General features: G+C 64.3%; 2 protein-coding genes across 3 annotated transcripts; one reads left to right on the top strand and one right to left on the bottom strand.

Annotated features, from left to right (window-relative positions):
* Positions 1–1,341: 1,341 nt before the first annotated feature.
* FMNL1 (formin like 1) lies at positions 1,342–21,790 on the bottom strand. The gene is made up of 26 exons (XM_040536449.1): positions 21,433–21,790; positions 13,549–13,632; positions 13,154–13,237; positions 12,998–13,071; positions 12,495–12,578; positions 12,087–12,227; positions 10,469–10,577; positions 10,105–10,181; positions 9,937–10,030; positions 9,537–9,611; positions 9,079–9,189; positions 8,813–8,962; positions 8,601–8,702; positions 8,260–8,479; positions 7,733–8,047; positions 7,485–7,606; positions 6,696–6,898; positions 6,334–6,568; positions 6,162–6,230; positions 5,908–5,988; positions 5,380–5,509; positions 5,105–5,268; positions 4,743–4,844; positions 4,324–4,422; positions 3,979–4,102; positions 1,342–2,924 (listed from the first exon to the last, which is right to left on the bottom strand). Exons 1-26 carry the CDS (start codon positions 21,604–21,606, stop codon positions 2,821–2,823), a joined length of 3,327 nt encoding a protein of 1,108 aa, XP_040392383.1. The 5' UTR covers positions 21,607–21,790; the 3' UTR covers positions 1,342–2,820.
* On the top strand, positions 13,639–24,556 carry LOC121059572 (collagen alpha-1(II) chain-like). Of its 2 annotated transcripts, XM_040536454.1 has the most exons (3): positions 13,639–21,024; positions 22,477–22,883; positions 22,990–24,556. In XM_040536454.1, exon 1 carries the CDS (start codon positions 15,373–15,375, stop codon positions 16,273–16,275), a length of 903 nt encoding a protein of 300 aa, XP_040392388.1. In that variant the 5' UTR covers positions 13,639–15,372; the 3' UTR covers positions 16,276–21,024; positions 22,477–22,883; positions 22,990–24,556. The 2 variants fall into 2 exon arrangements, with proteins under 2 accessions (XP_040392388.1, XP_040392387.1); XM_040536453.1 differs by having other exon boundaries at positions 22,477–24,556.
* The last annotated feature ends 32 nt before the right edge of the window (positions 24,557–24,588 follow it).

The following is a 24,588-nucleotide window of genomic DNA, read 5'->3' as shown; positions in this document are numbered from 1 at the left end:
TTCAGTTCCACGTCCTTGGCTCCATGCCCGAGCTCCCTGGTGGTTACAGGGCTGCCATGAGGCTTCCCAGCATGTTCTCAGCCATCTAGCTAGCTGGCATGCATGTAGCTTTGGAGTGAGGCTTTCCTGTCTGAGAAAACAGGCTGATTTGCAAAAACCCTGGCTATTTGTGTCAAATGAATGTGTTCCTGCACCACACTGAAGCTTTGTCAGTGAAATGCTGCCCCCCTGATTTCCAGCTATCCCGAGTGCGTCTCCTGTGCTTTTTTGACAAGGCCCAGGTTGGACTGATCAAGCGAAAGCAGAGGGCACTGCTCGCTGGTGCTTTACGTTCCAGGCAGGGGCTTCTGCTGTACAGGGGGCTGACACATCTTCCCCTCAAGAGTGAGAGAAGTCACTCCAGGATCCTGAGGAATTGAGGTTAAGCAGACAGTGCCAGAGGTTCGCCCACACCGTGCAGCATGGGCTTCGGCTCCCTCTTGGTGCAGAAGCTGCCTCCACTTGCACGGTGTCTTTCTGTCAATGCGGTGGACTGGAGGTGTGCTCACGGCCACGTCAGTGAGCACATGAGATCAGCTACCTGAAATGGAAAACCCAAATTCCAGCCGATGGGTGGAGAGGCTGAGTTCTGCTATCATGTACCTGTTTGTACAGTGAACACAGAAGTCGGATCAGCTGTCTACAAAAAAAAAAAAAAAAAAAAAAAAGCGGGTGCATTGTTTGCATTTGGGATTTCCTAGACTTCCATGTAAAGAGTGGGTCAGCTTTGGGAAGCAGCTCTTGTCTCTGAGGACAGCCCAACTGAGAAGCTGTGTTGTGCCCTGGTGCTGGACCAAGCCTCGCCCAGGGCTGGCTGCAGCTCCATGCTGGGGTTGGCGGGGGCTGCGGGTGCCTTCCCGGGCATCCTGGCGACAATGCGCACGTGCTCATGTGGGTGCCAGGGCCTGACAGCCGCCTCCTCAGGGGCACTGCAGTTAAAAGATGTGGGACTGTGCCTCTGAAGAGCTGCAAGGCCTGGCTTGCCCCTCCTTTTGTCCCCTGGCACTTGCTTTCTCATGTTTTCATCCACTAAATTGCCCCTGCTGCCAGTCCTGCAGGTACGGGCAAGTCAGAAATACATCTTCCACTTGCAGCAGTTCAAAGGAGCGGGGTCACCACTCCTGGCAGCAGTTCCTTGTGCAGTTCATGTATTAGTGTTAGTAAAGCAGCAAGCGGCAGCTGCTGTGTCCAGCCCGCGAAGGCAGGAGGTAGCCCAAGCGGCCTCAAACACCGGGACTTGCGCACAGCTTCGGCCTGCCCCCCCCCCCCCCCCCCCCCCCCCCCCCCCAGACACGTGCTTTATCCACAGAGTCGGTTTATTACCAGTTCTGCTTTGGATTAAACAGGCCCTCAGTATATAAAAATAATGTATACAAATTAGCAGTTAATGTTTTACATTTCTGGCTTAAAGGCATTTATAAGTTACACATTCATTTCCCTTCCCTCCCTTTGAGCTTTGTGCGATACTGAGCCGGTGGCGCTTAGCAGCATAATTACAGCAGGAAGCAGTCGCTGCTCTGGCTTGTAACGAGGACTTACCCTGGTCGAAAAGCTGGGGCAAGTGAGAATGTACACGGCAGCCACGAGTCCTCGCAGCAGGGCGAGCAGGGGGCGTTTGTGACAAAGTAAATGCATTAACGGGTTAACTGCAGCAGTGCACGGCTCTGACTGATCGGCAGCAGGGCGGGGAGGAATAAAGGCCAGTGCTTCAGTCGTTATTTGTAGGCTGGTGCAGCTCTCTGGCTACGTCCAAGCCCACCCCTTTTCTGGCCTCTTTTTCCTGCATGAGTTCAGCTGTGACCCTGCACTGTTTGGGGATATCACGGTGTTCGCTGCAAGGGCTGGAGGCTGCCTAGCACCTGCTGCAGGTTGCATCGTGCAACTGCTGGCGAACAGGAGCAGCCTCGTGGTCCCCGCGGGCCGATGGGCACCAGTGTCTGAGAGGCTGCGGCCCCAAGAGCAGAGGTGGGTGCTGGGGAGGCAGGAGGGCAAGGCCAGGTACCACCACGTCGCGATTTGAGGACGGTGAAGCCTTGAGCCTGCTGATTGTCATAGACCAGCGCTGCTCGCCCCAGCCTTAGGCTCCTGAAGAGACCCTGTAGAACCCAGGGGTGCTCCAGCCCCTGCTCCCATAGCACAGAGAGATTCTTTTTTTTTTAAGGAAGACATAGAAAATGACTGTAAAATAGCACCCCTGCCAGCTCCTGGGGTACGTGAAGTGCCCAGGGTGGGAATCTTCGCAGCAGGCTCCTTGCCGGAGAGGAGGTGCATCCTGTGCCCGCCCCGCTCTGCAGCAGAGGAGAGCATGGCCTCGAAGGGCTCTGCGCAGACGGGCGATGTGGGAGAAGCACCAGGAGCACTGCGGCCCTGGCTGCCAATCCTCTGCCCCTCCTGCAGCGGGAGATCAAAGGCACCAGCAAGCTGAGGAGAGGGGCACACCGGTGTGCAGGGCTGCCCCGGAGGGCAGAAGGGCAATGCAGCAGCCCTGGGCAAGGGGCAGGGCAGCCCCTTTTCCTTGCAGGACAAGCTGGGGGAGCTTCCTGTGCTCCCCCCATCCCTGCCAGCCCAGAGGAGAGGAGTTCAGTGGCATCGCTAAGCAATTGCTGGGGGAGTCCTGCGTCAGACCCACAGGCACGCAGGGCAGGGGCAGCAGGGCGGGCCGGCACATGAAGCAGCTTGAGCAGCGAGGAGTGGGCACCGTCCCCCCACTGCGGGTCGGCCCAGGCCGGCGGGCTGACGCCCTGCAGTCCCATCTGCATCCGCAGGACCGGCCTGCCCTGATCACAGCGAGATGTCCGGCGTTGCCTGCAAGCTCTGCCCCACAGCCCGTTTCTTGGCGCTGCCACGGCCCTTGTCTGCGCGCCGGTAGGGGTTGTTCCGCAGATCTGAACGGGGAGAAAGCACGGGCTCAGCGAGCCGCCAGCCTGCCCGCCCCGGCAAAGCCTGCACCTGCAGGCAGGACCCTTCCCTCATCCCCACCACCGGCCAGGGTCAGCCCCTCGGGTACGGGGATGCTCGGCAGGAGCCCGACCAGCAGCACACGGAGGCAGGAGGGAGGCAGCTGGGAAGAACCAGCCCATGGGACTCACTCCCGCAGCAATTCCAGTGCCCAGCCTTGTGCCGCGGCACTGGGGCTGATGCTGGGGTGCCCCGGGGGTGGCTTTCAGCGCAGAGCTGAGCCCGGCCGATCGGCCACGCAGCCAGAACGGTGCTGGGCAGAGAAATGCAGGAGGAGAGCCGCAGCCTGGCAGCCCCTCTGTGCCCCTCTGCCCACCCAGGCTGTGCCCTCACCCCCAGCCTGGCTGCCCCATTACCTACAGGCAGCCGCTACAGGGGACTCTCCTCGTTGAAGCTCGCATCGCAGAAGAGCCGAGACGAGCGCTTGCCCGTCCGGGCCGTGAAAGGAACAGTTTTCAGAGCTGAGCAAAGCAATCCAGAGAGACAGCGGAGAGGAGGAGAAGGGAGGAAGAAGCAGAAGAGGAGGAAGAGCTATGAGACAGGTCAGAGAGTGTTTGGCAGCTTTGCTGTGTGGGACAGGGAGGTGCTGCAGGTGGCTCTGGGCTCCCCAGCAGGGCTCGGTGGCTCCCTGGCTCCAGGCTGTGACCGCCCTCGGAGCCCCCGCCAGGGAGGCTCTCCCAGCTGCACCCACTTGGCTGCAGCGCTGTCTGTGCCGAAGCCCCATGCGCCGAAGCCCCCGTGCAGGGGCAGCAGAGCTGGGAGCTCAGCCCTGAACGTCCAGCTCCCAGTGACCCAGCAGCTGCCCAGCCCTCACTGCCTCTGGATCTCTCACAGCACTGTGCTGTGACCCAGCCATCGCGGGGCTGTGTGACAAGCCGTGGCACCCACCCAACGTACCTGCACCCCAGGGGACTCTGGGCTGGCATGGCCTGGCCAGGGACTCTGAGCACCAAGCACCAGGGGAGACACCCTGCCCCTCACCTGAAATAATATCCTCGATGGCACCGTCTTTTCCTTCATAAATGAGCGGCTCCTTCACCATCTGCTTCTTCTTCAGCTCAGCAATCATGTCCATCTGCTGCCGCTTGGCTTTCTGGATGGGTGACTGTGGTGGGGACAGAGCGGGGTGAACGGCGCATCCCGGCTGGAAAAGCTCCTTTGCCCTTCCCCAAATTCAGCCCGGACGGAGGGCACAGCGACACCGAGCCAGGCTGCTGCCTCCTGGCCTCATCCAGGGGGGGCCGCAGGGCAGCAGGGTGGGATTTTCCAGGGAAGGGATGCTCAAGCGCCCTGCACCAGCACAGGGAAGCATCCCACATCGGGTACCTTCGTGTCAAGCTGGTCCTCGCTGCCGTTGGGGCTGGATTCTGCCTCTTTGGCCGCAGCCTCTTGTTTCTTCCACAGCTCGATGTCCTGCTCTGCTTTCTTGGGAGAGGCGCAGGGAGGGCACGCTGAGCTGGGGGGTTCTGCTGTGGTGCTGCAGGAACGCAGCCCCCCCCCCCCCCCCCCCCCCCCCCCTTCTGCTCCTCGGCAATCCCGAGGGGGCTCTGGCAGCCCCTGCCTCACCCCAACCCAGTGCCTGCACCGGCCCCAAAGGGCAGCTCCATGTGCCAGGGCCTCTCTGTCCCACAGGCCCCCAGCCTCGTGTGTGGCTGTGGCCGGTTACCCCAAAGCGGGGTCAGACTCCCCCCTAAAAACCAAGTCCCCTCCCAGCCCCCAGAAACAGGGCACCCCTGGCCCCCTACCTTGTAGGCTCTGATGAAGCGCATGAACATGGGGAAGAAGGTCGTGGGGGGACTGTTCTTGGGGTTCTCCCCGAAGTACTCCACAGCCGACTCGTATGCCTCCTGCGGGCAGAGACACCCCAATATGGGGAGCTGGGGCCTGGCAGCAGAGCCCGGCCACCCACTGTCCCCCATCCACCCTCCGTCACCTCGGTGCCCCCCCTCCACATCCCCCATGGCTCTGGCAGTCCTGCTGGAGCCACATCCCACCCAGAGCCTCTCCCATGGGGCACAGGCGTGAGCAGATGGCACCCCAGGGTGCCCCCATGCAGGAATGGGGACCCAGTCCTGCCCCACCACCCTGCGCTGCCCTCAGCACCCACCTTGGCAGTTTTGCTGTCAGCCTGCAGCTTCTCCATCACCTCCGAGTTGGCCTTGAGGAACTCCTTGAGCACGGGGCTGTCATCCTGCCGCATGAACTCCTTGCGGGTGAGCTCCATGCCCTGCTGCAGGCTCCGCACGTCCTGCAACACGCTGTCCAGGGAGACTGCAGAGAGGGCGATCAGCAACCAGCGCCAGGGTCAGGGCAGGCTCTGAGAGTCCCCACGTGGGGGCTGCAGCCTGCCATGGTCCCCAGCCCGGTGCCCACGGGTGCTACCTGAGCCTGCCTTGTCGAGGAAATGCAGCTCAGTGTGGAAGCCAGTGAGCTCGGGGTACTTCTCCGTGATCACCCGCACCAGGTAATGCAGCAGCGTCTGCTTCCTGTCCGTTGACTTCATCTCCAGCAGCTGGCAGAGAGCAGCGTCAACCCCATCCTGCATCCCACCGCCCCACCGCACCCCTGCTCGGGGCAGCCCTCTGTCCCCATGACCGGTGCCTGCACCCTTCCATTCCCATGGCTTGTTCCCATCTTTCCCCATCGCTACAGCTGGACCCTCCCTGTTCCCCTCAGTTAATCCCAGCATTCACCCACGGCCACAGCTGGTTCCTGCACCCTTCCATCCCCGTGGCTCTTTCCCATGTCCCTCTGTGCCCACGGCTGCTCCCTGCACTCCTCCATCTCCATACCTGGTCCCTGTAACCCCCTGTCCCCTCAGCTTGTCCCCGTGCAGTGACAGTGCCTGTGTGCACTACCGCATTCCCTGCAGCGCACGGGACCCGTGGGGCAGCCCCGCACCAAACCTACCGCGTCGAGGCTCTGCAGCCGGAAGCCGTAGGCAGCCCCTCGCTTGCTGCTGTTCATGTAGTTCCCGAAGGCCAGCACGATCTGAGGAGATGCAAGGGCTCAGGTAGGGCTGGGGAGCTGAGCCCACCAGCACGGGGACGTCCTCACCCCACGCCCCCACGCAGTCAGGACACATGGGACAGGTCAGCACCGCCGACGTGCACCCGGCCCGGCCAGACGTCCCCCCCCCGGGGCCACGGCCTCGCACCCCTCACCTCGAGGATGTTGCGCAGTTTGCTGGAGGACTTGAGGGACATGGAGGCGGCGATGATGGCGTTGAGTTGCTGAGGACAGCAGGGGAAGTGTGTGAGCCTCGCCACAGGAGGCTGCCCCCCGAGCGCCGCCCAACGCCGTGCTGTGTCCCCCCACCCACGCCCCCACACCCACCGGCATGAGCAGCTGGGCTGTGTCGTTGAAGTTGCCCAGGAAGATCATGACGTTCATGCGCTCGGCCAGGCGCGGGATCTTGCTGAACCGGATCATGAACTGGTCCTCGTCCGAGAGCTCCTCCGGAGGCTGCTGCTCCCGCTCAAACTTCCCGATGAGCGTCCGCTCGTACTCCGTGGGCAGGAAGCGCAGCAGCAGCTCCAGAAAGTCGAGGCTCAGGGCTTGCTGGTCATACCTGCAGGAGCAGCGGGTGGTGGCACACCCCCGGCACAGGCAGATCCCGCAGCGGGTCCCTCAGCCCCCTGCCACCTCCCTCCCGTCGCCCCAGCTCGTCCTTGTCCCACCGAGGAGGGGACACTCACGTCTCGATGGCTGTGCAGATGTCCTGGATGCTGCGGCCACCTTTGCGGAGGGTGATGGCCAGGTTCTTGGCCCGGTTGGACTCCATGAGGGTGACCTTGCTGGGGGCCTTCTGCGTGGCCTTCACCTTGAGGGCGCTGATGTCCAGGGCAGGGCCCTGGGCCTTGGTCTTGAACTGCTCCTCGAAGTCACTCATGTCCAGCTCCTGCGGGGAGACAGGGCTGAGGGCACGGCCAGGAGCTGGCGCAGGACACCTGGGACGAGGATGGGGCCAGAGGGCTGGGACAGGACAAGTGGGAGAGGGGCAAGAGGATGAAGATGGAGGGAGGAGGAGAGGACAAGTTGGGGGCTGAGGACAGGGATGGGGATGAAGTCAAGGCAGGGACAGGACAAGGAGGGGCTAATGAGGGGACAAGGTGATGGGAGAGGGAGGGAGGCAGAGGATGAAGATGGGGAAGAAGACATGGACAGGACAGGAGAGGCTGAGGGTGGAGCAAGGGGACGGGGATGGGGTGAGAGGAGGAGGGCAGGGCTCCGCGTCCAACAGACCCCATATTGTCCCTCTGCACGGCGCTGGCCTCCAGCTCCTCCACGGCTGCAGCCACATGAGCCAGCGACACCACAGATGGGTGCAGCGTGGGCAGGGGTGCCAAGCCAGCACAGGTGCAATGCGGGTGGGGGTGCAACGAAGGCCGGGGTAACGTCAGCACGGGTGCGGCGTGGGTGTGGGCGCGGGCGCCGGCCCCCCCAAGCCCCCTGTACTCACCCCCCAGGTGCCTGCATGGCCTCACCTGCAGCACCTTCTCGTCGTTGAGCTCGGTGAAGACGGTGCCGTCGATCTGGCTCGGCTTTAGCGCCACCCAGTTGAAGACGGGCATGCGGAACTTGGTCTGGATCGGCTTCTTCACCTTCACTGCAGGGCGAGAGGCGGGCAGCGTCACGAAGGGGGGCCCAAACTCACCCCAGTGTGCCTCCGGCACTCGAGGCACCCCGGGGATATCCCCACTGTCCCCGGACTCCATCCCCTGGCCGCACTCACCTGAACCACCGGCAGCAGGGGGGCCACCCAGCCCGGCGGGGGGCTCCCCACCGAGCGGTGGGGGCGGTGGGGGGGGTGGCACGGGGCCCTCCAGCCCCCCAGGGAGCGGTGGGGGCGGTGGGGGCACTGCGGCACCTGGGAGCGGAGGGGCTGGGGGGGGCACGGCGCCCGTGGGCAGGGGGGGCGGGGGGGGCACGGGGGGCTCAGGCTCAGCCCCAGGCAGGGGTGGAGGGGGGGGCGGTGGGGGAGGTGGTGGGGGGGCAGCTGGTGCAGGGGGAGGAGATGGGGATGGAGCCGGAGCCAGAGCTGGAGCATCTGCAAACGAAAACGAGAAGTGGGTGAGTTGATGCAGCAGCAGGACACGGTGCCACTGCCAGGACCACTCTGCCACCGAGTGACTCCACGTCCCTGGGCACGTCCCTGGGCCCCCTGCCTCGGTTTCCCTGGCTGTGCCCAGAGAACACGCTGCCATCCCTCCCCGGCGCCAGCTGTCCCCACCAGGAAGGGGACTCCCGCACCCGAGGTACCTGTGCTGGTGGCGGTGGCCTCTTTGGTAACCACGGGGGCTGCTGCGGTCTCTATGACAACGGGGACAATTTCGATGGCGACGTCTCCATCGGGCCCACGCAGGATCTGCACTAACCCCTTCTCCTCCAGCTCCGCCAGCCGCCGCTCCAGCGCCAGCCAGTAGCACTCCTGGGGCTGCGGGGCCGGCGGGCTGGGCGGCCGCGGCGGGCTGAGCTGCTCCTGCGGCGTGACAAACCCCAGCGTGTCACCGGTGTCCCCCAGCACCCCATGACTGGGGTTCCCCACGCATCCGCTTCCCCCCCTCAGCCCTGGCAGCATCGCAGCACCCACGGGTGCTCACCCGCAGCGCCTCCAGCTCCCGCCGCGCCTGGCTCAGCTGCTTCTCCAGCTCCGCTATCTTGGCCATGGAGTCGTTCTCCGCATCCTGCAGCTTCTCCGTCAGCTGTGGGGACGAGGCGCCGGCGCTCAGCCGCGGCCGCCGTGGCCCAGCCCTGCCTCCCGCCCCACGCGGGGCTTGCGTCAGCAGCCCCTGCCCACGCGCCCACGTCCCACCTGGCTGACGTGCTCCTGCAGCTCCTCCATGTGCTCCAGCACAGCCGTCTTGGTCTCCGAGTCCTCCAGCATGGCCCCCACGTCAAAAACGTTGTCCAGGTAGGCTTGGATCTGCACCTGCAGCTTGTCGCTCTCGGTGAGCCGCAGGTTCTGCCATGGGACAACCGGCGGCACCGTCACGGGCGGTGGCAGCCACGGTGTCCACCCACCACCGAGATGGGAGCCGCGGCCGCAGCAGGGGCTCGGGGCGGCGCAGGACCACCCACCTCCAGGTACTGGTCAAGCCCCAGGTGGGTGAACTCGTACTGCAGGAAGACGCGGAAGTTCATGTTCTCCACCGAGTGCACCACGATGTTGATGAACTGCATGCAGGCGACCTGCAGGGACAGGAGCAGGCTCAGCGGGCACGGCACGGTGGCCCAGCAGCCCCGGGGACGCAAGTCCCTGGGGACAGCACGGTGGTTTCACGGCCCTGGGAACACAGGGACCTGGGAAACGGCCAGCTGCTCAGCAGCCCTTGGGACACGACACCCTGGGGAGGGACCAGCAGCTCTTGGGGACGCAGCATTTTGGGGACTTGGCAGCCCTTGGGACATAGCCAAGGACAGGCCTGGGGAGACCACGGAAGCTGCCACCAGGGCAGGAGGCTGTGGGTCCCCAGGTGTCTCCAGCCCAGCGTGGGGCAGGGGGCACAGCGGGGGCCCCAGCCTCCCCCACCGCTCACCATGAAGTCGATGTTGCTGTCCTCGTTTCGGAAATACTCCATCAGCTTCTCAAAGCGGTTCTTCTCGCCGCAGACCTGGGGTGGGAGCAGGGGCTGAGGGCTGGGAGGGGCACGTCCAAGGTGGGCATCCAGGGCAGGATGCACCCACTGCCAATGCCATCCCAGCCCTGCCGGGTGCGGGACATCCCTGCTGAGACATCCCCGTGCCATCCCAGCCCTGGGGACATGTGCTGGCATGGGGACATCAAGCCCAACAACTGGAGCAACCCCAAATAAGTTATGCGACAGGCATTTTTAGGATCAAGGGTGTCCCAGTGGAGCAGGGCTCTGCTGCACAAAGGGAAACTGAGGCACATACACCGGGGTCAGCATGGGGACCGTGTCCCTGCTGGAGACTCACCTCCTTGAAGTTGTCAAAGGCAGCGAGGATAATGTCATGGCCACCTCGGACCAGGCAGACAGCGGCCAGCAGCTCCAGCACGAGCGCCTTGGTCCTGCGGAGACACAGGGCATGAGGGGTCGGGGCCATGGTGCGCTGAGGGGACAAGTGAGAGGGGACAGCCCCTACCTGGCGTTCTTGTTGTTGAGGCTCAGGGTGATCTCATTGACACAGGCTGGGTGGTTCATCACCAGGCTGAAGCCAGACTGGGGAAAAAAGGAGCATTAATGGGGTCGCTCATCCCCCTGCCCTCCCCAAGGATGCCCAGGGACCTAGTGATATGTCCCATTCCGTGTTCCCGCTGGACAGGTGGCTGAGCAAGGACATCTGAGTGCGAAGGCTGGGTTTTCCCAAGCCATCAGAGCGGGGGGACAGCACATGTGTGCTCCTCACCGCACCCCAAAGCCAGACTCTGACCCTGATGGGGGCAGCGCAGGGACTGGAGGCTTTCGGGGGTCCCTGGGGGGTCCTGGAGGACGCTGCCTGCTCCCACCTGGTAGTTCATGATGGCACGGAGACACATGATGCAGACGTGGACATCGTCCTTTTGGCTGACGATGCGGGAGTTCCTCAGCGCCTTCCTGCTGTGCGAGGGGTTGAGCCTGTGCGGGCAAGAGGGCAGCTGAGCAGGGGGCTCGGGGTCAGCCACGGGGCACAGCGCAAGCAGGGGGTGTGCAGCGCGTGGGTGGGAGGGCGGGGGGGGACAGGCAGTGGCCTCGGTGGCCCTGGGCTCACCAGCCAGCAACAGGAACCCGGGGGACCCAGCAAGCTGCATCCCCAAGGGAGGGAGCCCCGATGTCCAGCCTGGTGGCCATCCCCATCTGCAAGCCCAAGGGACGCCAGGCGCGGGGGGTGGCTGCGGTGGGGCCGGGGTGGCAGGGGGGCCGCGTGCCCCTCGCACACGGGCGGTCTCGGAGGCTCACCGGGGCGAATAGGAGCTGCCAGGTGACCTGGGGCAACTGTCCCCATCGCTGCCCGGGGCGCTGCAGGGGACGCTGGGGTGGACGTGGTGGAGGAGGGTGTGGATGTGCTGGTTCGAGAGGCAGCAGCTGGAGGTGCGTTAGAGCCTGCAGGACAGGAGGGAGAAACGGGGCTCCCGCGCGGCCCGCGGGACGGCCGGGGTGCGGAGCTGGGGGCCAGGGGGACGTGGGCTGGGGACAAGCAGAGCAGCTGCTGCCGCTCGCAGGGGCTGGTGCTGAGCACCAGGCGGTGCTGAGCCCTCCTTAGCCTGTGACCAGGCTGGGGCATGGTGAGTGCCAAGGGGCTGGGACCCCGCGGGTGCCACATCCGAGCCATCGCTCCTGACCTGTCCCTGGGGCACGGGGGACGCCGGCTCCTCTGGAGGTGCTGGCAGGGAACGAGGGGCCCTGCGGTCCCAAGGGAGCCCCCAGCCACACTACGGCAGCCGTCTCCCTTCCCGGGGTGGCCACAGCTGGATGTCCCCTCGGACCGCCCTGCCTGTCGGGGACGACCACAGGGGCCATCCCCACGCTGGGGCCGGCAGCAAGTCAGCGGGGGCTGCATGGCCCCTCTGGGGCGTCTCCACCACGCCAGCACCCCAGCCCCGTCACCTACCGTAAGCACATCCCCCGGCAGCGTGCAAGAGAAGAGCGGGGTTAGAAGAGGGCTGCAGGGTTAGCAAGCGAGAGCCGCCGGCTGCTGGGACCGGCTCAGAGGGTGCAGGCCCGGTCATCTTCAAACCCTCGCTGCTTTTAAACCCTCGCCGGCAGCAGCTCCTATGTCTGATGCAGCAGCAGGGTGGGGATTTGCTCCCCAAAATCTCAAGCAGCTCTGATTTGTGCTCATTTCCCTGATCCTCCCACCCCAGTTTTGGCCAGGGCATCCCGCAGCAGGGAGCTGCAGGGACTGCAGAGCTGGGCGGTGGGAACTGCTCCAACCTTGCTCTTTACCCTGGCTTCCAGCACTGCTGTGAGCACACGTGGCTTTGTCTCCCCCGGTCCCCAAAACAGCAATGGGGACCCCTTTCTAGGACCAGGCTTGCGTCTCCCTGCCGAGCCCCTCTCTGAGCCGGCACAGCACGGCATGGCACGGCGGGGCCGGGGTGCAGCGAGGCGGAGAGCGGGGAGCGGCGCCGGGGGGCCGCGTGTTACCTGACGGTGAGGTGCCGCACTTTGGAGACGCCCTGCGTGGGCGACGAGGAGTTGCTTTTGCTCAGATCCTCCAGCGACCGCTCCAGGGGCTTGCCCTTGTCGGAGCCCGGGCTGCCGTTCTCGGTGCTCTCCATGTCGTACCTGGTGGGCCATGTGGGGACAGGGGGAGGTGAGCAAGCAGCACCCCCGATGCCAGCAGACACGTGGGGACCTCTGGGGTCCCCGGGGCTGGGGACAAATGGGGCATTGGTTTCCCCCAGACACGGAGCTCTGCAGCTCTGGATCCCCCAGCTCCCCCAGCCCCTCTGAGCTCAGGGGGAGGCTGATCCCAGCCCAGCGACCGGAGAGCCAGGGCAGGGTCTCAGGGGAAGAGGGGCACCCGGGATGCCAGCGGCAGAGGGGACGTACGCGACGGAGCACTGGGCGAAGGCGAGGTACTCCAGCAGCACGTCCAGCCCCTTGTTCTCCTCGTTGAGAAACTCCTGGACCCAGCTGGGGAGCACAGGGGTTAGTGGGTTCCACAAACCCTCCTCTTCCTCCCACCTCCCCCTCCAGCCCAGAGGTTCCCAGTAAGGGGGGGACACGCTGGGGACATGGCACCGCTGTGTGGTGCTACCTTTCCGAGGGAGCTGAGTGCCACGGAGACCCCAGGTCCTGACACCCAGGGGACACAGCCCCCGGGCTCTGCTGCCACTGCAGGGGTTCAGGTCCTGCAGCACCCAGGGCACAGCTGGCTGCCGCCTCGGCCCCTCCACCCTCCCATCAAAGCCATCCCAGGGATGAGGCCACCAGCCTCCACCCCCTGCCTCCACACCCTGCTGGCACCCCCACAGCCAGAAGCCACCGGCACACGAGTCTCTGTCCCAGCAGTGGCCGGATGACACCAAGGACCCCCTGCTCACCCTCCTTACCCGATGTAGTTGGTCCTTAAGGAAATCTCCAGCTCCCGGAGCACCTGCGTCGACTCCTGCACTCGTCGCTTGAACTGGGGGACAGGGAGAGCCGTTGGCACCAGGCCTGGCCCCAAGGGACAAGGGCGGACCCGTGGGGTGCAAGGGAGCCCTCACCTTCCTGCTCACGCCGCCCGTGTCCAAGTAGCTCTTCAGCTTCTGGATGTAGGCAGACGGTGGGTTTTTCACCTGGAAGCGCTCCTACAAGCCACAGAGAGAGGCTGAAGCCACCTGCCTGTGGCATGGGGAAATGCCACCCTGCTCTGCGCCTTGTCCCTGCTCCCAGTGCTGCCCGGGCACGCTGCGGCCACCCACACCCCGTGCTGCAGATGGTCACGCTTAAATGTTTAATCAGGTTAATAACACGCTGTCTCGCTAACAGAGATGGATGCCAGCACTCAGCTCCATTTGAAGAGCCTCAGATTTGAGGCCAGCGGCCACCAGCCCTGTGTGGCGTTTGGGGACAGGGCCAGCAGCGGGGCCAGCAAGGCGTCACTGCACTTGGACCTCACCTGGTCGCAGACGAGCTCCCATTTCTTCTCGTTGTCATACTGGCTGAGCAGCTTCATCTTGTCGGGGGGCAGGTTCATGGAGCTCTGCGGGGAGACAGGGGTCAGGGGTGTCCCCAAAACCTCTCTGTGGGCTGTGGTACCCCCCATTCACGCAGCACCCGGTGTCCCTGCCCACCGGCGGGACCAAGGGGACATTGCTTTCCCCAGGAACTATCACACCACCATCTGGCATCGCGGACCTGTCAGCAATGTCCCTGCCTGGGGGTGTCTGGGGTCTCCGCGGCAGAGGGCGCTGGGTGTTGGGGGGGGGACAGGGCAGGACGTGGGGTGCTGGAGGGAAAAATGGAGCCACGCGCCCATGTCACGAGCACACCATGCTCCCAGCCTCAGCCAGCCCAGGTCCCGTCCCCAGCTGAGCCTTTTGGTCACTGCTCAGCCACCCTACATGGGGACAGGGCCTGGAGACGTGGCCGAGTCCCCATGGCGTGATGGTGACGGACGGCTCCAAGCCGTCCCTGCGGGCATGCAATGAGCCGAGGTGGTGAAATCAGCGCTTCTTTGGAGACCTGATCTGGGGGCAGGGTGTTGCGTGTCACCCCGTCCCTTCATGCCAGCATTACACAACCTGGCCGCCGCCTCCCCACCCCACATCGGCCTCTCCGCAGCCACCGCCAGCCCCCGGGGCCGCCCGAGCAGGACGTGACGTGGTTTCCGCTCCCCGAGCAGCACGAGGCGGCCGCCGAAACTGCTCCTCGCTGCGGCTGGGGGCTCCGGGGCACCCCGGGCTCAGCTCCTGCCTGCAGGGTGCTGGGGTGCACGAGGTGGGTCCTGGAGGGACACCGCAGGGTGACCTGCAGAGCCTCGGACAGGCCGCCTGCAGGTGCGTTGCACACACACCTCGGCCATGCAGGAAGCTCTCTTTGAGTCATGGATGATTTAATTTCCCAAAAGACCCATTTCTTGGCGATTCAGCCCTAAGGAAAGCAGGAGCTGAGGCTGCTGCTCGCTGGGAGAGCCTGCAGCCTGGCAACATGGAGCCACGGCACATGGAAACAGTGCACAGCCCCCGCCCTGCTCCGAGTCACCGTAACCTCCAGTTTTGGCTTCCCCAGCACAGGGATGTGGGGTGCAGGCACCACCAGGCACTACCCCTGGGACACCCACGTCCCTGGGGAAAAGACATCCTGTGGGGTTTGGGGCGGGATCAGAGCCGAGCAGGGAGGGACTTGGGGAGCCACGGGGCAGCCTGTCCAAGAGGAAAGGTGCCAACGCGCTGGGCAGGAGTGGAAACCTCAGCACCCATCTCCACCAACTACCTGCCAGACTGCTTTTGCAATCAGCCAAAACAGGGCGATACGGGCGGAAAGGAGCCCGCACGGAGGCTGAAGCCACGGTCCCCAAGCTGCCTAGGGCCCCACGCCACCACGCCGAGCCGGTATTCGTCTGGCTCTGGCCGGGCTGCCTGGAGCCTGGCTGCTCCCTCCCAGCTGCCCGCAGCAGGCAGCTCGCACAGCAGCACGCAGGACAGCTCAGCGGCGAGGCTAAAATTAGGCTGCGAGGCCAGAAATAGCCTCACTGCGAGGCCGCCGGGGCTGCATCGGAGCGGCCGGACAGGTCCTGAGGCAGACGAGGCAGTGGCGGAGCCAGGACACCCCGGGTTGCTGCTGCAATAACACGTCCTGGGCTACTGCACGCGGGATCCACCATGGGCGACCGGCACAGATTGGTGCCAGCCCCGGTGCCACTTTTTCTGGAGGGAGCCCTGTCCTCGCGGTCCCCATCCCTCCACAGGAATGGATAAAACCCTCCAGAAGGGTCAGACCAATGCCTGGTGGCTCTCGCAGCCCCAAGGGAGCGCCAGGTGGGACCAGGCACCCAAGCAGCCCACGAGGGGCTGCCCCCACAGGACCCGTTTTGGCCATCGGTGCCATCTGCAGAAAGGGGACGGTGGCACCCGCTGCGCAGCCCGAACCTCTCCCACAGGGACCCCCAGCCCGTGGAGCACCAACGAGCTTTGTACTGGGTTGTCCCAAAGGCCGTGCACGTCACAGGGACTCATTATACCACGTGTGGGACCCTGAAAAGCCAGGAACAAGTACCACTGGTGGGACAGGGCCTCCCACGGGCCGAGGATGCCGGCAGAGTGTGGGGTGCCAGCGATGTCCCCACAGAGGTGGCCATGCTGTGACGGCTGAGTCCATCTGTCCCCAGCAAGGCTGGCACGACCCCGTCCTTGCAGGCAGGGCTGGGCCCGGTGGCAGGATGTGGCACCGTTCGGGTTTGAAACTGGGTGGTGGCTGCCTTCCCCCGCGGGGGCACGTGGTGCGGGCGAAGGAAGTGGCCTCCCACCCCGGGCGCCCCGCTGTGGTCCGTGGCGTCAGTCGGGAGCACAAAGAAACCGGTTCTCGCTTCCTGCTGGGGGCCCTGGTGCCACCGGGGATGTGGGGCAGGGTGGCCTCCGAGGTGGTAAACAAAGGACTTGGTCCTTCCCCTCCTCCTCCTCAGGGGATTGGGATGGCAGGGACGAGATGGAGGGGACAAGGGGACTTACCCCAGCAGTCACAACCCACCCCCCCGGCCAGCACCCTCATCGCACCCAGGAGCTGGCGTCGAGCCCGTCCCCGTTCTGCCGTGCCACGGGCTGCGTCAGGACCAGACCGCACAGCCTGCGAGGGCGGGCGCAGACACGGAGCAGCGTCACAGCCTGCCACGCTCCTGCCAGCCTGAACGGATGCCACCAAGGGTCCCCCACGCATCCCTCCGGGACGGGAGGTCCCCAGGGCCTGCGGTGACATCTCGGTGACGCTCTGGGACGGGAGGCGGCTGGCCGGGACCCTGAGCTCAGCCAAAGCCAGCACAGGGAGGGTTTGCTGGGGGTTGTGCCGGGATTTACCCTGCACCTAAAACCAGACGGGGGGAGGCGAAGCAGCACCTACATCATTTCCCGCTACGAAAAGGCCTTTTCTTGTTGCACCAACCACAGCACCGAGGCTGCGCAGAGGGCTCCTGCCTGGCAGAGCTATTTTGGGTGTCAGGCACCCCGAATTTTCATTCCACACACAAACAGGGGCTGCGCACACCCCGAGTGGCCTCTGAGCAGGTGGAGATGAGCAGGGCCAGTCTCTGCACCCAGCCAGAGAGAAAATTAAAAGCATCCGCCACGGAAGCGTTCGCTCTGCAAAACACACCCGCGGCGGCGCCGCCGTCGCTGGTTGGCTGCCCGACGGGCTCGAGTGAAAACCAGACCGAAACAAGACGGCCGTTGCTTAGGGATCGCGGCCGAGCTGCTCAAGCGTCTTCTGCGGTTTCTTGGCCTGCGCGGGGCCGGGAGGGAGCCGCACGCAGCAGCTGGGAGCGGTGGCACCAGGGTGGGAGAAAGCAGGGAGGAGAGGGACAGCGTGCGGGGCCGCAGTCCTCCGCTGTGCTCGGCGGGGAGCTGGAGGCTCCCGTGGAGATTTGGGTGCGGGCACATGAGTGCAGGACCACGTAACGGATGAGAAGCTCTGGTCCCAGTGTAAAGCCTCAAATGCCAGCCAGCACGTGGAACAGGACATCCCATCCTGAGCCTCCCACGGCCTGGAAGAGGCCTGGGACACCCTGCCGGGAGCTGGGGGAGCCCCATGGCTGAGCCCGTCGTGTGTGGTTCCTCCCAGTACACAGGGGGAAGGTGGCAGCCGCTGGCACGAAGCAGCAGCCCCTGTCTGCCACAAGAAAGGAGCTGGAGCAGACCCAAGGTGGCAGCTTGGAGGCTTTCACCGACCGCTTGGCCGCAGAAGGACTGACGGCACCGGGTGGCTGGGCTGGCAGCCCATGGGGCACGCCGGTCCCAGGCTGCGCCGTCCCTGGTGGCTACGGGGCGCGATGCTCCTGCCAGGCGTTCCCGTGCTGTCCCCTCCAGCAAGCGTCACCAGAGCCATCCCCGCTCCGGGAAGCGCCTCTCTCCTTCCTATCCTCACCTGGCACAGAGGCCACAGCCTTTCCCCGAGGCTCAGCGCCAGGCACCCCACAGGACAGGGACCGCCCGGGCTCTCCCGAGCCCAGCACGCCGCAATCAGGGCTGGGCAACGCTCCCAGGACCGGCTCACCCTCAGAGGGAGTCCCTGGAGCCAGCCGTGGCCGCGTCCCAAACCCGCCACGTGCCCGAGGGAAAAGCTGGCAGGGGGAGCAGGCAGGAGCCCTCCGGAGGCCGGAGCCCACCCCAGGGGAGGCGAGGAGTTGCTAAGGGACAGGCGCCTGCTAGCGCACGGCTGCGGCCAAGGCCTCCCCACCGCCTGCTGCTCCCGGCTCTATTTTAAGAACAAGCAGAAGCTGCTCTCAGCGCACGGTGGGGAAATGAGACTGAGCAGCCACGCTTGCCTCCCTGACGAGCGTTTGCCCGTCCTGCGACGGCAGGGTGGGGGGATCCCCACATTGGGACACCCTCCTAGTTCAGCCAGGGCCTGATCCAGCCACGCGCAGCACCCTCGGCGCAGGGGCTGCCTGCCTTCCTATCTCCATGTGGCGCAGGCACGCGTCCCGTGGGGACGCCGGGGACACCAGCAGAGCTGCAGAGGATTCCCTGCTCCTTGCAGAAGCCCATCACGGAGCCGGCTGTGCCTCCCCACATCCCGCCGAGCTGCGCCAGCCCCGTACGCCGTGCGGGGACGGGTCCGGCACAAAGCCGGGCATCGTTCTTCCTTCCTGCCCGCGATTCCCCCAGCTCGCGGTGCGGCCGCGGCCGGGGCTCGCTGGTGACCGGCCTCACCGCCGCGCTCCGGCCAGCGGCACATCTGCAAACATCTGCAGCGGTGCCGGCTGCCAGCTCACCCAGACAACTGCAAACACAAAGCAGCGCCTCGTGGCCACCCAGGGCCCTGCGGCACACAAGGAGCTTTCACCAACGTGAAGTTTCGAGGTCTCCCAGTTTTAATCCCTGTCCCACAGCCTGCCCCGATTTCGCAGAGCACTTGCTGCTTTTAAGTGACACCAAGGACCTAAGCAAGGGCTCGGGGGAATTTTCCACCCAGCTCCTCAAGGGCTCAGGGTTTTTAGGTCTCTGCCCTTTCAGCTGCAGCTGATCGCTCTTCCAGGTCCCGAGAGAGGCCAAAGCAAAACTCTCGCTGCCCCGTGGACCAGCAGAGCGAGGAGTTGCCATGGTTTAGCAGCAAAACCTCACAGCAGGGCCACCACGGTCCCGTCTGCTGAGCGCCACCATCCCAGAGCCCTCCCTGCTGTCTGTGGATGCTTGGGCAGCCCAGCTGCTGCTCACCTCCACCACACCCTCGGCACACGGTTTCGTTTTGCCATCCCTGAACCTTTTGTCTTTCCCCTTTGTAACAAGGGGTAACAGCTGCCCTGAGCAGAAGCCTCTGCACATCCCCAGCCCAGCAGCCGGAGACTCAGCCTCCTTCCTCTGCTTCTCCCCACATCCCCAAACTCCAGAGCCACACCGGCACGTCCCAGGTCACTTGGCACAGGGACAGCCCTGCCATCCCTCTGCCAAAGCGGCATCTGCCACGGTGCCCTAGCTGGGAATAAGCCAGAATGTCTGGAATAAAACCAAATTCCCCATTTCTGAGCACACAGTGGGTTTATTCCTCACCTCCCCACCAGCAGTTTGAACCCCCAGGACTCTGCCGCCAGCCTGACAGTCCCTCGGGCTGCCTTTCAGCCTGGATTTTTCCCATTATTTCTCCCAGTTTAGGATGTCTGGCCAGGAATTGGTTTGCACTGACATGGTCTCGTGGCACTGGGGTGCAGCAGCCCTCCTGTGGTATCACCATACCGAGACCATGTGCTGGACCCAGACCACGTCCCAGCAATAGAACAGGAAGGTTTCCAGCCCACCAGCTCACACCCCACTGCTAATCTCACACCCTTTGCAGGTGAGAAATGAATCCATGAGCACTGCAGGTCCCTAGAGATGATTAAAAATACAATTAGGGTGGCTGAAGGCAGAGCAGCCCTCCGTCCTCCTGTAGTGGGGATCCTGCTGCTGCCCCCACCAATGCTGCCATGAGTAGGGATGGTGAAAGGAGGGGGAAGGGAGCCCGTGAAAGGAGGAAGAGAGATTGGGACATCCAATTTCACAAGACAGCCAGTTCCCGTGTCGCCAAAACCAGCACACTTGTCCCAGTAGCTCCCTGCCAGGGCTTTTCCTTGGGATCAAGAAGGCTTGGGTCACAGGGAGAGTTTGGATCACCAGTTGGCCCTTTTTGATCACTTTTCAGGTTAGGATTTGGACCCCTCCAGAGCACACCTAGGCCCCATCTCACCAGCGGAAAGTGACACTTCCTGAGGCCTCGCAATCGCAGCCGCAGCACCCCAAAGTCCCCAGCTGCCAGCCCCCTTCTGCAACCACGGCGTGCGTGCACCCCGGAGCCATTACAGGCACAATCTCAATCTCGTACTGCCATCCGCACCCAAAACAGCACACCAGGAGTCACACAGCCACCCCCGGGGGACAGCAAAGCCCCGTCCTGGGGCTCTCGGCAGCACCACGCAGCCCCGGCGTTGCAGAGCCCTTTGCAATGAGCCCCCTGCAGTCCCAGCGAGCCAAAGGAGATGCTCTCCACAGCAGAGAAGTCACAGCCTGTGGCTGCAGGCAAAGCAGGCACTTCAGCTGTGATGCCTGTCCCCAGTAATCCTCCCGTAATCGCAACGCGATGGGAAAGCTTGTAAATAATCCTGGGCTGGGGCCGGGCGGGCCGGGGCGGGGGGTCCTGCCTGCTGCGGGGCCGCAGGAGCTGCGGAGCGACTTGGGTCACGGCACCGGCGCTGCTCCGGACCTCGTTGTGTAACGGCAGCCGCAGGAGCCGGGAGCCTTTGTCCGCAGCTGGAGCCCCTGCCCAGGCTCAGGTTAACGTGGGCTCTTATTTTGTGCAGGGGATGAGGGGATTAAAGCAGCAAGCGTTTCCCTGCTCCCAGTGCGCTCCCGGTCTGCCCTGGGGCTTTTTTGGGGAGCGTGGGGACGCAGGACCGCGACCTTCAGAGCGTGCCCCAGCTCCCCGGTGCACAGGGTGGCTGCGGAAAGGGCAGCCGAGCTGCTCTCGCCTCCGCGCTCCGGGACTGCGGGGGGAAAGGCCACGTCGCTGAGCGCGGGGGAAGGCACGTGTGTGGGGACTGCGTCCAGCACAGCTGGACAGTGAAGGTCACGGCCATCCGCCACCTCCCAAGGACGGAGAGGAGCTTCCAGCAGCTCAGCACGGTGCCGCCGGTGACCAGCAACTCGGCTCACCTCCTGCTCTGCCTACCTGAGCATTTCCCAGAGCTGCACAGACACCCGTGAAGGGCTGGCGGGGGGCTCGGCCCCACAGCACGGGGAAAGCAGGCGGCTTGCCCAAGGCCACGCAGCGAGGCTGGGGCAGAAGCGCCCCGTCCTCACGCCAGGGGCTGAGATGCGGAGAGCAGGAGGGAGGGAAGGGAGAGAGGGAGAGATCCCGGAAAGCGGCAGCTGCTGGGACGTGCAGGAGAGGAGCTCCAGGCGGACGGGAGGAGGTGAGTGAGGCAGGTTGACATTTGCAGCACCGGCTCACTGCAGCGTGTGCGGCTGGCACTGCTCGCTGGCTACACGCTGCCAGCTCCGGGCCTGCCACCGGCTCCTCAGCCCCATCCCAGGGGGTTCAGAGCTTCCCGGGGGAGCCCAGGAGCCCGAGCATAGCCTCGCCCAAGCCCTTTGGGACCGCTGTCCCCCAAGCAGAGCGCAGCTGGGGGCGAGCGGCCCCGAGCTTGGGGCATCCCCGGGGCATTCCCCGGGAGCAATGGGAGGAGACGGCCCACGCCGCGGGGCCGGGAGAGGGAGGGAAAAAAAATATATATATATATAATAAATGATGCGATTAAATAAAATAAAGCCAGAAAAGCTCAGGCAGGATGGCGGCTTCTCCCGGCAGGGCCAGCACTCACCAGGACGCGGCTGAAGCGCTCCTCCAGCTCGGCGGCGGCGGGCATGGGCTGCCGGGCGGGCGGCGGCAGCCGCGGCGGGGTGGCGGCGGCGGCGGCGGCGGCAGGGCCCGGGGCTCGGTTGTCGCGGTTCTCCCGGCCCGCAGCCCCCTCCATGCCCCCGGCCGCGTTGCCCATGGCGCTGCCGCCGGGGGTACCGGGGGTACCGGGGGTGCCGGGGGTGCCGGGGGTGCCGGAGCGGGCGCGCTGCAGCGGGGCTGGGCAGGAAGCGGAGCTGCAGGAGGAATGGGGCGGGTGGCTCGGTGTCGGGGTGTTTTTCCCCTTCTCTGTCTTTCGCCGTTTGCAACTTCTCCTGGGCGTTATTGAGCCGCAAACGCCACCCCCCACCCCCCCCCCGCCTCCACCCCCGCCCCGGCGGGCAGGGCTCCGCCGCGCCCCCGGTCCCGGCCGGCCCCGGTGCCCCAGAGGCGGCCCCGGGCTCGGCGCTGCATCCCCGGCACCTGCCGCCCCTCCGCCGGGCTCCAGGGTCCCAAAGCCCACGGCTGCGCCGGGCTGGGTTGCCTTTTTTTTTTTTTTTTTTTTTTAATGATTTTTTGACGTTTTGGTTTGGTTTTCTTCTTCTTTTCGGGGGGGGGGGGGAGGCGGGGGGGGCTGCGGAGGTTTGGGGGCCCTCCCATCTTCCTCTTTTCCCCTCGGCTGCCAAGGGAGGGCGAGCTGAGGCTGAGCAAACTCAGTGCACCCGCCGGGCTCTCTCGTCCCCACCCTGAGCATCACCAGCAACAGGGGATGGAGCCCTTGGCAGGGGGACACGGGCACGCCGCTGGGCCGGGGGATGGATGGCAGCAGTGCCTGCGGGTCGGGGACGAGCGTGCGGCACTGCCCAGGGCTCCATGTGGGGTCTGGGGCAACCATGTCTGGATCTGGGAGCTGCCTCCCTGGGAGCTGGCAGCAAGGACAAGGGGTCCTGGAGGGGACGTGTGCCAGCCGAGGGCGGCTGCCCGTGGCAGACACCTCTGCTGACAGCGGTACCCATCACCTTCGGTACAGGATCCTGGCCTCCTCGGAGCAGGAGAGGATGAGGCAGCTGTTCTCGCCCTGTTAGCATGCGGCTCCTGCCTCCTGACGGCCCTGGTGGAGCAAGGACCAATTCATCTCCTGGCTCTTGCTGCACTGGCATCAATAAGCACAGCTCCAAATCGCTGCCATTACATGCGCGCGTTATTCCCCAGCGCCAGATAAGAGAGATGGAGATAAAGATCTGCTGAGGGCCATGCGAGGACAGAGCCAGAGCCTGGGACCCCCAGCTCGTGCACGTGCTGCCGAGGTCCAGAAGCCCTGCGCAGCCCTGCTCACCCGCCTGGGGCAGACGCTGGCACCAACGTGTCAGTCCGGCTCTCGCAGCACCTCCTGTTCTGCAAGGTGTGCTGCTCCTGGTCACCCGCTGCGATGTCAGGGTAAGCCACTTGTCACTCCAGAGGCCTCGCGTGCTGGGGGAACGCGCCAGACCTGTTCTGCCAACCTCAACCTCTGCGGCAAAAACAAGGCAGAGACCATTAACAGGCACCCTCACCACGCGGCCCCAAACCATTCCCACCCTCTGCAAACCTCAGCTCCCACGTGGGGATGCGCGACGTGTCCAGTGGGAGCCTGGCAGGAGGCAGCTGCCACAGATTCCTGATGCGACCTTGGCGTGTTGCTGTGTCCCCCCAGCACCGAGCACCGAGCTCTGTGCCTGGGGAGGCCTGAGAGGAGCCGCAGGCAGCTCACAGGCACAGAAATTGGGGTCACCCACATTATGGTATGTTCTGACTTTCCAAGGCTTGACTTTGCAGTTTAAATACCTTCATTTCATTAAATATTTCATTATTTCATTAAATATTTTGCATTTAATTCCCTAAGTTCCTTTTTTTTTTTTTTTTTTTTTTTTTTAAGGGAAAGCATTGCGACAAGCGTGGCTACAGCCAAACCACCCCCATGAGTCAGACCCTGATGGAGCTGTGGGGACGGGGAGAGGGGACCGGCCACCCTGACACCTGCCCCAGGGCAGGGCTGTCACAGAGGTGTGCCTTGCTCTACCTGGTGACAGCTGTCCCCAGCTTGGATGTCATCTACCCCATCTCCCAGCAGTGTGGGGCAAGGCCCAGGAGGGCAGATGTCACCAGGACCATGTGCAGGGACCAGCCAGACCAGGGCTTTGGGGACAGGCTCTACTGAGGGACAGGGGCTCTGTGGGGGTGCTGGGTCTGTCACCACCCAATCGAGCATCCTGTCTGCATGCCAGGGGAAACCTGGGTGCTGTCAGAGCACACGTGTTCAGGTGCACCTAACACCTTCCTGACCACACGTGGGAGTGTGCCAGGGTTGCAATCTGTGCCCTGTGATCCCATCTGGGGTACAGCATGAGAATGGAGTCACCCTGTGCAGGAGGGCGCATGGCTCAGCTAAGAGGGAGATGGGTCCTAGGACAAGCCCCAGGCTGCCCGCTGGGCCAGGTAGAGGCCAGGCTGTTATCACAAAGGGCCCAGCAATCCCTGCTGGGTTAGGGGGTGCCCCATGCCAAGGGCAAGTGCCACCAGAGCAGCAGGCTGGCCAGGGCAGGGCTGGAAGGAGGTGACATGAGGGACAGCTTGGGGGTTGTATTGCCAGGAAAGGCAGAGACGAGGCCAAGGGGACCATATCCTGGCCACATTGAGGTGGGATGAGAGCAGTGACAGCAGGGCAGGAGATGGGGGCAACCAGGGAGGACTGAGCTGTGTCCCCTTTCACTCAGGGTGTTGTTTCACAGGCCATCTGGGGGGATCTCGGTCCTGCAGCATTGCCAGCAGTGAGCACAACGCAGAGCACACAGCAGCCCTGGGTTGGGGTGCTAGGGGGAGCATGTGGAAAGTTGTGGGGAGCTGGGGGTCAGCCTCTTCTCACAAGTAACTAGTGATAGGGCTAGAGGGAACTGCCTCAAGATGTGCCAGGGGAGGTTCAGGCTGGAAATTAGGAGACATTTCTTCTCTGAAAGAGCAGTCAGGCATTGGAGCGGGTTCCCCAGGGAGGCGACAGCATCACCATCCCTGGGGATGTTAAAGGAAAGGTTGGATGTGGTGCTTAGGGACATGGTTATTGGGTGACATTGGTAGTAGGGTGATGGTTGGACCAGATGATCTTGGA

Source organism: Cygnus olor, chromosome 25 (assembly GCF_009769625.2).
Source record: "Cygnus olor isolate bCygOlo1 chromosome 25, bCygOlo1.pri.v2, whole genome shotgun sequence".
NCBI lineage: Eukaryota > Metazoa > Chordata > Aves > Anseriformes > Anatidae > Cygnus > Cygnus olor.
This window is presented reverse-complemented; position numbering and strand designations above follow the sequence as displayed.

Bases quoted from the DNA above. Each gene is read 5' to 3' on its own strand.
- LOC121059572 (XM_040536454.1), top strand. From the start codon at position 15,373: ATGCCTGGTGGCTCTCGCAGCCCCAAGGGAGCGCCAGGTGGGACCAGG.
- FMNL1 (XM_040536449.1), bottom strand. From the start codon at position 21,606: ATGGGCAACGCGGCCGGGGGCATGGAGGGGGCTGCGGGCCGGGAGAAC. The intron at 12,228-12,494 runs GTACGTCCCCTC...ATGGCCCACCAG, and splicing joins TTCGCCCAGTGCTCCGTCGC to GTACGACATGGAGAGCACCG. The intron at 7,607-7,732 runs GTGAGTGCGGCC...CTCGCCCTGCAG, and splicing joins CCCTGCTGCCGGTGGTTCAG to TGAAGGTGAAGAAGCCGATC.